At 35.0% G+C, this 11,364-nt stretch overlaps 1 protein-coding gene across 1 annotated transcript in view; it reads right to left on the bottom strand.

The window, feature by feature from the left end:
* The window catches only part of KPNA5 (karyopherin alpha 5 (importin alpha 6)), a 34,989-nt gene that overhangs the window by 2,383 nt on the left and 21,242 nt on the right, over nucleotides 1-11,364 (bottom strand). Inside the window, exons 8-12 of the mRNA XM_005858919.2 lie at nucleotides 10,043-10,206; nucleotides 7,457-7,535; nucleotides 5,396-5,521; nucleotides 4,111-4,238; nucleotides 1,389-1,567 (exon numbers count right to left, since the gene is read on the bottom strand). Coding sequence (XP_005858981.1) covers nucleotides 1,389-1,567; nucleotides 4,111-4,238; nucleotides 5,396-5,521; nucleotides 7,457-7,535; nucleotides 10,043-10,206 — 676 coding nt within the window. The remainder of the gene's footprint in view (nucleotides 1-1,388; nucleotides 1,568-4,110; nucleotides 4,239-5,395; nucleotides 5,522-7,456; nucleotides 7,536-10,042; nucleotides 10,207-11,364) is intronic.

Genomic DNA, 11,364 nt, shown 5'->3' with positions numbered 1-11,364 from the left:
GGATGTCTGACTGCCAGCTTAGGCCCAATCCCCCGGGGAGCAGGCCTAAGCCAGCAGGTGGTCAGCACCGAGGGGTCCCAGACTTCGAGAGGGCACAGGCCAAGCTGAGGGACCCCCCGAGTGCACACATTTTTGTGCGCCGGGCCTCTAGTCATAAGTAAAAGCTTGAATCACCATATAATATAATCACCATAAAATACTTAACACAGAAGTGAATATTTAATAGAAATATATTAAAAGGAAAATAATCAACTTAGATTTACTCCTTATCCTAAAATAGATTCCATGTGAGTTCATGTAAGTTAAGTTAAATGAGGCCAATCAGAAATATCTAGCCAAGCCCTGGCAGGCGTGGATCAGTTGCTTGGACGCCATCCTGTGGACCAAAATGTTGCTGGTTCCATTCCTGGTCAGGGCACATGCCTGAGGTTGTGGGCTCCATCCCAGGTAGGCAGTGTGCAGGAGACAGCTGATCCTTGTTTTGTTCTCACACTGATGTTTTGCTCTCACATCAATATTTCTCTCACTCTCCCTCTCCCTTCCTTTCTCTCTAAAAATTAATTTTTAAAAAAGAAATATTTAGTTAGTAAAAAAAAAAAAAATTCACCAAATCTCTGTAGGGGCAATGACTTTGGTAAATTTTGAAGGAATAAAAGATTAGATTGAGTCATTTATTAAATATAAGTGAACATGATTTGTCTTATTAAAATAAAAAGGTAAAAAACTGGAGAAGAGCCATATTTAAGTAAACAATTGTAAAATAAAATTAATTCAAATTTTTAGCAAAGGAGAGACATATGGGTAATTGGACAAAGTATAATAAACATGCAATTCGGATGAATAAATACATCAATACATGGAAAATACACACCAGCTTATACATGAAATAAAACAAAAGACACATAAAAGTAACTTATTGATACCATTCTACATCTGCTAAATCAGCAAAATCAACAAAACAAGAGGTTGTAGAGTAGATTCATACAATGTCAGTGACACCACCATGTAACATACCTTTGGAAAGCAAAATAGAAAACATACCAAAAGCTTAAAAAGAAGTAGAACTCAGCAATAGCATTCCTAAAAATTCATCCCAAAATATTATTTCAACAGAAAAAATTATATTTGGTAAGATGCTTATTTTAGCATATGTAAAGTGGTAAAGAAAACAAAAACAAACTAGGGATCAACCGCAAGAATATGGCTAAAACTGCACTCAATATGGCTAAAGCGACCTGCAATCTTCACTCAATATAACATTATGTGGCTATTAAAAGTGATGTTACGTAGAAATATAAAATTTCCCCAAAATGTTAAAACGTGGAACACAAATCTACATGTGCACTGCAATTACATCAATGTAATTATGTTTTTAACTGACTGCTTACCATATGCTTCTTCAATGAGAGCACAGTATGGATTAATACCCATCCCATTCTGCTTAGATTCTTGTTCTCCAAGACGTAAAATATTTTCAAGTCCATTTAAAGCCACTTGGACTATCTTAGAGTCCATAACAGTCAATAGGTCACAAAGTGGTTTAATGCAGCCTAAAGCTACCAAATACCTTCAGAGTAATTAAAAAAAAAAGGTGGGGAAGAAATAACATTGAAAAAGACTTAAATATTATTTATGGCAACAACATGAAAATATTCTTTAGTGAAATGTTATATAAACAATTAAGTAAAGTATCCCTGTTAACTCAAAAATTAAAAACAATTAAATATTCACTTACACAGAAACCTGAAAACATGTTTTTACTCTCCTGTTCTCATAATTAACAATAAATGGTATTACAAATATTAGAAAAATAGACATAATCTGGCACATCAACACTAAGTGGGTTAGAGGCTTGTTTGTTTTTAAGGGTGGGCCTATGTTTTTAAGGGGTCATATGAGGTGATAGGTAGAAATGAGAGGGAGGAGGGGCATCTAAAAAAAATTTCAGGAAGTTTCCCACAAATATAATCAAGCCAGAAACATATGTTTTGTTTCAGAAGCATAGAAGCCTTCTAGGAGCAAAACGGGCCATGTTGTGAATAATTTTAATAAATAATGTTCACGAAATCATTTTTATAATGCTTTGTTCTTTTCTAGTTCCTGTTAGCTCTTTTTCCATTTTCTATAATGTAAATAAAGTAACTGATTTGTTGACTTGACAAATAGTCCATTTAAACATAAAGATTAAAAAAAAATAAACATGCTCTGAAGTCAGACTGCATGGTTTCAAATCCCAATTTCACTCCTTATGTGTGACTTTGACTAACTGCTCTAGGCCTCAGTTTCTCCATCTTAAAATGGGGATAATAACCGTACCAAACTCAGAGGGTTGCTATGAGAATACAGTAGGCATTCAATAAAAGTTAGTTTCAATCCTTTTTTTTAAAGCGTACATACCTTTACTGGAGCACTCACTTGCCATATACTATATTGTAACCCATCAAATATATTTGTTGAATGAATAGCTATCTCACAGAATTATGAAGTAAAAGGAGATAAAAGACATGAAAGCACCTGGTGCTCAATAACTGAAATGATTGAACACAACCGGCAACATTAAACACGCCACAGTATTAGCAGTATGCACACTAAACCTAATCTGAGATCAAGAGACCTCTTCCCATACATGTAGACTAAATGAAATGGTGAAATGGCTAGAAAAATAATCTCCGTTTAGATACTTGACTCATACTAATAAATTTAGGGAATAATAAATGGAATAGACATAATGGTAAAAATATATATTTTTTAAAAATACAACTGTTTGAGGTGAACAAACTAACTTTGGGTCCCAAAGCAGATAAAAATCACATTAGCATTAAAAAAAAATACAAGCCAGAACAAAAGAAAGATCTTGTTTTATTACTTCTTGTATTCATGATACAAATGAAGTGAAAATATTGATTAAAGCAAATAGGTGGAATGGAAAATAAAAAGCAGAGAAGAATGTCATTAACATATAGAGATAGGAATCTGAGAGAGCAGGAGAGAAGGCAATATTAAACAATGATCTCCCAATAGGTAGACTTCAAAATCCTGTGATTTGTAAAATAGCATAGTAGCCTGACTTCTTTTATATATTAAGAAACAAATCAAATACTCATTAGAAAATACTTTCTAAACAGTCACTTTGCAAACTTAAAAAGTCCTGAGTTTCTTGGAGGGATCCTCAGAACGAGAAGAGTCTGTAGGAAGTCAGGCTTTCATAGAGGTGCAAAGTGGAACTTTGCTATGCGTGGGGGGGTGGGAATAAAAGCACAAGATGAAAAGAGACTTAGAAATCAATCTGATAATAAAAGTTATGATTAATACAAATAATAATAGCAGCTAATTTTAGTACAGAACATATTTAGGTACCTTGCTAAGCACTTTAAATGTATAAACTGCATTTAATTGTCAAGATACTACTATAAAGTACTATCCATTATTAAATTCATTTTAAAAATGAAGGAACTGTGGATCAGAGAAGTTAAATGACTTTATCAAGGTCACAACTTTTCTGAAGAAGCAGGATTTGGAGGCAGGCTGATTTCAAAGGCCATGTACCTACCATTTGTATTGTTAGTAAAAGAAAGAAGCAAATAAACAATAAAGGGCTAGATTTAAAAAGCTTCCATGAAGAAGAAAACTACTATAGAAAAATAAAAGATCCAATCTACAGGTAAGGCTAACAGTGATTGGAAGAGCATTATTATATAAAGAAATGTCTATTTCCTATTTCAATTATAGTTTAAATAAGTAGTTATTTAAATTTATTAGCCATTTCTATATAATAAAGTTACATGTACATGACTTTAATGATCTAAGATAAATATAATGCCCATGTCAGTATATTTTGCAAATTAACATAGACTATATTTTTCAGTTTTTTAAATTCTGATTTTTCGTAGTCTGACGAGATTGATGTTAATCATACTTTATATGAAAAAATTAAAACCACTATAAATAAATAACTGATATAACAAATGCTATATTATCACATTACAAATTCTTATTAAATAGACAGAAATAATGTTTTAGGTTTATAAACAAAGAAAAAGTATGTATTTTTTAAATTTGTAAATATCTCATTTATATTTAAAAAACAATTTTTAAAAATCTGTATCATACTTTATTTGTTCTGGAGTGCCTCCTGATGTTGCATTAGTTATAGCCCAAGCTGCTTCTTTTCTGGTGCGAAACTCTGCTTTCTGAAGAATCTCAATCAAAACAGGAAAAATATTTGCATCTATAACTGACTGAAGAGAAAAAATTGTTACAGCAAAATCAATGCAAATATAGTTTTAAATATATTAGTAAGAAGAGGAATCTTGAAACTCAATGGCTTTAAAATGGTAGGCTTTTTGGAAATATTTTATTTCTAGTCTTTCAACAAAAGTTCACTTATTTTCTTTTTAAGACTGGAGAATACAGCCCTAGCCAGTTTGGTTCAGTGGGTAGAGCACCAGCACTAAGGCTGAAAGATCCCAGGTTCGACTCCAGTCAAGAGCACATACCTCAGCTGCAGGCTCGATCCCTGGCCCTGGTTGGACATATAGTTTTAAATATATTAGTAAGAAGAGGAATCTTGAAACTCAATGGCTTTAAAATGGCAGGCTTTTTGGAAATATTTTATTTCTAATCTTTCAACAAAAGTTCACTTACTTTCTTTTTAAGACTGGAGAATACAGCCCTAGCCGGTTTGGTTCAGTGGGTAGAGCACCAGCCCTAAGGCTGAAAGATCCCAGGTTCGACTCCGGTCAAGAGCACATAACCTCAGTTGCAGGCTCGATCCCTGGCCCTGGTTGGGCACATGTGGGAGACAACCAATTGATGTGTCTCTCTCACATCAAAGTTTCTCTCTCTCATTCTCTCCTCCTGCCTTCCACTCTTTCTAAAATCAATGGAAAAATATCCTCTGGTGAGAATTAACAGAAAAACAAAACAAAGACTGGAGAATATATTAGCAAGAATGTAAATTTTAAAGATGATAAAACATAAGGCAGATGATGGATCAGGTAATTACTGACTGAAGAGTTTAATAGGGCCCCAATAGATCATTATTTAACAGTTTTGAGATCATTGTCTAACTTTTTAAAAATTAACAAAAAGCAATCCCTTTTTAAAGCCTAACCATTATGTCGGGCACATGTGGGAGACAACCGCATTTACACATAATTGTATATGCATATGCATATGCATATGTACATGTATATATATAATTGCTATTCCTCTTTAGAATACTATAAGTAACTATTTTAGAGGAGGAAAGGCTATGTTCTTGAAAATAATTTTCAAATACTTTTCAATAATCTTTTTCAGTAACTCACTAAAATACATCACTGATAAAATGTTGACTTTTTTCCAAACTAACTTCTGAGATCTTCCTGTTTTCTCAGATCTGAAAGGCATTTACCTGAATCTGAGCTCTATTTCCAGCAGTAATGTTAGAAACAGTCCAGCAGGCTTCTTTTCTGATTGACTCCTTTGGGCTACTCAGTAAGTGTAAGAGACAGGGTAATGCAGAGCAATTCAAAATTACCTAAAACAAAAGTTAGAAATGGAAACAGTTTTATAGAAAATAAAAAACTAAACAAAAATATACTCATGAATTATTTAGAAATGCAAAAACCATTCTGAAAACTTAAGAAAAAAATTCCTCTCAAAGTAAAACTTAGGCACTTGCTGTCTTCTACCGTCCCACTTTGCCAAAACCTTTCTAGTGTTGGTGTAGTGAAATGCACTCAGAGTTGTGTCCTTCAAGTTTATAAATGCACTCAGAGTTTAACTGAAATAACTATTTGAAGACAATATAGTAACTGGTTAGGATCCATCCTCTAGTTTTGCCAAATGAATTGATGGGGAAAACGCGCACGCGCACACACACACACACACACACACACACACACACACACACACACCAAATAGCTTGAAAGTAACTAATTCCATAACTGTTAAGAAACCTTAACATGTAGAAATAAGTCTATTAGTTTCATGAAAAATTTTACTGTTCCAACCTTGCCAGGGTGACTCGGTTGGAGCATCATTCTGTATACTGAAAGGTTTTAGGTTCGATCCCCGATCAGGACATGTACAGAAGGCAACCAATCAATGTTCTCTCTCACATCGATATTTCTCTCTCTCCCTTCACCTCTTTCTAAAATCAATAAATAGCCCTGGCCAGTTTGGCTCAGTGGATAGAGCATCGGCCCACAGACTAAAGGGTCCCAGTTTCGATTCCCATCAAGGGCACATACTTCGGTTACGGGCTCAATCCCCAGTAGGGGGCATGCATGCAGGAGGCAGCAGACCAATGATTCTCTCTTATCATTGATGTTTCTATCTCTCTCCCTCTCCCTTCCTCTCTGAAATCAATAAAAATATATTTTAAAAATTTTACTATTACACTTTTCTTTTGTAAAGAAGTATATTCTGCTTTGTTCTTTTACATTCCTTAATAACTATCAATTACTAAGGATCAATTATTTCATAATTAAGGTATATAAATAGAACTTTTAAGGATTAAAATGAAAACAAAACACAAAAATTAGAATAAAAAGTTTACTATATGGTGGCAAACAAAACAGAATATAATGTGTTACAGAGTTGAAGTTTCTAGAAAGACTATCTATACCAGATCTGATGTCAATCTTGATATCACACCTTTTATGATATCTCACACACATAGTTAATTACCAATTCAGAAAGTGTTTCCTTGCTGTCTTTCCTTTCATTCTCATAACCTAGGTCTTCAATCCTACATAATAAAAGGCTAATATGCAAATTGTCCCTTCGGGAGTTCGACTGACTGGGAGTTTGCTTGCTATGACATGCGCTGACCACCAGGGGGCGGTGTGGAACAAAGGAAGGCCCGGGCCAGCAACTGGAAGGCCCCGATCGGCCCTGATCACTGGCCAGGCCTAGGGACCCTACCCATGCACGAATTTTGTGCACTGGGCCTCTAGTCTACTATAAAAGGCCATTTCATTTCTAACCCCACTTCTAACTTATTTATAATCAATCATCCTCTTACTAACAGTTTCTTCTCCAATCAAGTTTAATGCCTCTTAAACATACCTCCATACATGTCTGGCACATAAATCTCTTCTCGTCTACTTATATCCTCTACTTTTAAGATCTAGCTTTCATTCCAACTCCTTTGTGGAATCTATTGATTTCTTAGTACACTGATTTCTTCTTTAAACTTTTATAGCATTTACTGATCAATCAGCTCTCAGAAAACATATACTACCTAGGGTAATTTATGTTGTTTTAATATATATTTTTCTCTCCAATTGAATTGCAAACCTCTCAAGAGCCTAACTCCTATCATGTACTTCTTCATATTGATATAGCTCTAGGACAGTACTTTCACATGGATGTATTTGAGTCTGATCACTTATTATCAAGAATATGCTTACATTATAGATGCCTATATAATTATGTTAGTTTATCCTATTAAAAAGTCTGAACTCACCTGTGTCTGAATATCATCACCAGTCACAATATTACCAACTGCTCTTAATGCAGGTGATACAACTTTATAATCATTGTGCCTAAAATAATAAAAATATTAACTTACACACTACATAAGAATTTAAAATTTACAGGAATTTGTAAAAATAGTACCCAAAAAAATCCCATATACTCTTTACCCAGAGAATCCATTCAAGTTTCACTAATTATCCCATAATTATCTCCATAATAAAAAGAATCTAATCTAGGATCATGTGGTGCACCCAGCTGTCAATCTCCTTTAATTCAAAACAATTACTTAATTTTTCCTTGATTTTCTTGATCTTGACCTTTTTTATGAAAACAAATCAGTTATTTGGTTTTGTCCAATGTTTCCTCATGATTAAGACACAAGGTATATACTTTGGCTGGGATAACACAAATGCTACAGTCTTTTTATTACATAGTTTTGGATAGTATATGGTATCTGTTTTGTCCATTATAGTGGCACTGAACTCTGCTTGCTTAATTAAGATGGTGTCTGTTAGATTCTCCACTTTGACATTACTATTTTTCCTTTTATAATTCACATTTTGTGAGGAAATACTTATAGGCTATGTAAAATCCCATCCCTTACCCCACTTTCACCAATAGTTTTAGCATCTATTGATGCTTAGTGTCTGGATTATTAATAATTATTAATATTGTTGCCAATGATGATTTTCTAATATTATCATCCCAACTACATGCCTTCTCTACCTATTGGCCTATGTACTTATTTTAGTGTGGACTCAAGGACTCCTATTTTATTCAATAAGTTCTAATATCCTATATAATAAAAGGGTAATATGCAAATTGACCCTTACAGCAGAACAACTGGGAATGACTGGTCACTATGACACACACTGACCACCAGGGGGCAGACGCTCAATGCAGGAACTGCCCCCTGGTGGTCAGTGTGCTCCCACAGGGGGAGCTCTGCTCAGCCACAAGCCAGGCTGACAGCTGCCAGCACAGCGGTGTTGGCAGGAGCCTCTCCCGCCACCTCAGCAGCGCTAAGGATGTCCGACTGTAGCTTAGGCCTGCTCCCCACTGGCAAGTGGACATCCCCCGAGGGCTCCCGGGCTGCCAGAGGGATGTCTGACTGCCAGCTTAGGCCCGATCTCCCTGGGCGCAGACCTAAGCCAGCAGGTGGACATCTCCCGAGGGGTCCCAGACTGCGAGAGGGCACAGGTCGGGCTGAGGGACGCCAACCGAGTGCACAAATTTTTGTGCACCGGGCCTCTAGTATTACTATAAATTTATTTCAATGCTCAAATCATCCCAGGTTTGAACAGTAGAAGTCCCTTCAAGTGGACTTCTGTGTTCTTTTAACATTTATTCATTCTTTGAGCAGTCATTACTTTCTGAGTATATCTTATGTTTTATCAGTCTCAGCCTTGGAATCAGCTATTTCTCCAAGAATCCTGGTTCCTGTTAATGAAGAGCAGTGTTTAAAAACCTGGACATTTGGTGTGCTCAGCTAACAAGTATAAATGTGTCACGGCTCCCAAGCCCTTTTAAGAGAAATGCACGCACGTGCACACCGCACCCCCGCCCCACACACAGACACACTCGCACCCAAAATTACATATATTAGTATATTTGTTTCTAGATCTAGCTCTTTAATGTTGAAAGCCATGAGTTCACATTAGAGTCCATTTCCAACTCTAATTTAGTATCACACAAGATTTTTCTGGCTTTTTTCCTTTCCATATTTATAAATCCATTCTCTGAGAATAAGATAGTTTCTATTATCAGAATTCCCCTGTGTATGACCAATCTTCTAATCCAGCTAGGCTGCTATGCCACAGGGTGCTGGCTCCCACCTGCTCCAGCCTAGTTGTCTGCTCCGTTCTAGTTGGTGCCATCCTCAAGCATGGGCCCTGATCCCCCCCACTGGACCTGCCTGCCCACCTTCTTCATGTTGGAGCCACAACCCCTTTTCAGACCTCTCTTCTTTCTGCCATCTACCTTGTTTGGGCATACCTAGTGGCTTTCTGACTGCAGAAGAAAGGAAGGAAGATAATACATGTTTAAAATAAAAGGATGAAAAATTATAATGCCTTTTTAAAATAAGTTCTCTTAGAAGTTTTTAACTTCCTTGTATCGAAAATCTGTTCTTTTTAAAGAAGATAGTAATAATAGCTCAGCACAGAGAAACATATTATCTTTAATACAAGTGAAATACTAAATAATTTTCACTTTTACACAGATTAATAATTGTAGTGAGCAATTAACTAAATTACTCATTCTGGGAGAGCAGGAACTACATCCTATACTCATTAATATCTTACTCTAGCAGGTAACAGGCATTTCATACATACTTGTATCTCTCATTCATTAAGAGCTTAAAACTAATGAAATTCATGAACAAAATGAATAGTCCCAACTAGAGGATATAAGACACAAGTTTAAGGGTCAACTTTTCAGTATTATAGCTATTCTGCAAAGTGGGGTTATAGCAGCTTTTCAACCCTTCCCATATGATTCTCGGGATGTTTGAGAGGCCATTACTCTAACTGCTAAACTCACAATCATGTAATTATTAATTATAAATTATAGTTACATCAAAAGTTCCACCAATCTTCGACAGACTCCAGAATCGATGACTGCTTGAATTTTATCATTGGGTCCATCAGAGAGATAAGAAAGGGCCCAACACACATCTGCTAATACATCTGAGTCACTGCTAAACAACAATCGTGACAGAACATTTAAGCAAGGTGAAACCTGTTAGGGAAGAAAGAGGCAATATTTAAAATTTTTTTCTACCTAAAACCAAGTTTCTTTAGGAAAATATAGAAATTTGTTTTAAAACTAACATTTAATAGTAGAGAAATTAAACATTCTATTGTTTTAAAATTATTATCAAATATAAACATGACACTGATTATGACCCCTATTAATCTTATACTGAATAAATTAATACTGAATTAATCTTATACTGAATCTTATACAAAAAGCCACTAGATGATAATTTAAAGTTTTTTTAAAATAATGAAATACGTATTTGGGATCCTCTGTCTACGTCTAAATCATACACAAACACACCCCAAAAATGGCACACTAAAATTGAGAGAAGTAAAAATATTCCCGTTAAGTTTTTAATGTAATGATCATGGAATATGATCCAACCTAAATGAATCCCACTTTACTTACTACATATACATTATTGGAAGTACGTATAATAATCAGTTAAGAAGTAAAAGTGTAAAAAACACGAAAAGAAGTCTGAAGGGTCTTTTAATGGAAGTCACTAATAAACTACATTTCCTAATGTATTGAAACCCTAAATCTTCAATTTAAAGAATACATAAGACAATAGAGATTTTTAATCCTGCTAGCATAAAACTAAAACTAATTAGTTGTGAGGTGAGCAAGTCACTTCATCTCTTCAAGACTCAGTTTTCAAATCTGTGAAACAAAGAGGCTGAATTAAATAAATTCTATGATCCTTCCTCTCAAATTAGAGAGACCTAGGTTCAAACACTATTCACTAGCTGTGTGACCATGTGCAAATAACCCAGTATCTCTAAACCCCAAATTCTTCACTTATAAACCAGGATAATAGAATATCGTTAAATTAGTAAGAATTCATGTAGCATCTTAGAACAATGCCTGGCATATAGTAAGCACTGAGATGTTGATTTTTTTTATTGCCATACTCAGTATTGATTCTATAGGGTGTCCCAAAATTCATGCAAGATTTGAATTTTGCGTGAGTATTAACAACAACAACAACAACAAATAAAAGCCTAATTTTACTTGGTTTATTGAATCAGATTCTAATATCTGTTGCCCTTTGATTTCAATCCCTTCAATTTGATAAGCATTACCAAGTACCAACTATGACCCAGGGGCAGGGACAATGAAGACCAATGAAGACCA

The sequence above is a fragment of the Myotis brandtii genome, unplaced genomic scaffold (genome assembly GCF_000412655.1).
Source record: "Myotis brandtii unplaced genomic scaffold, ASM41265v1 scaffold123, whole genome shotgun sequence".
NCBI lineage: Eukaryota > Metazoa > Chordata > Mammalia > Chiroptera > Vespertilionidae > Myotis > Myotis brandtii.
This window is presented reverse-complemented; position numbering and strand designations above follow the sequence as displayed.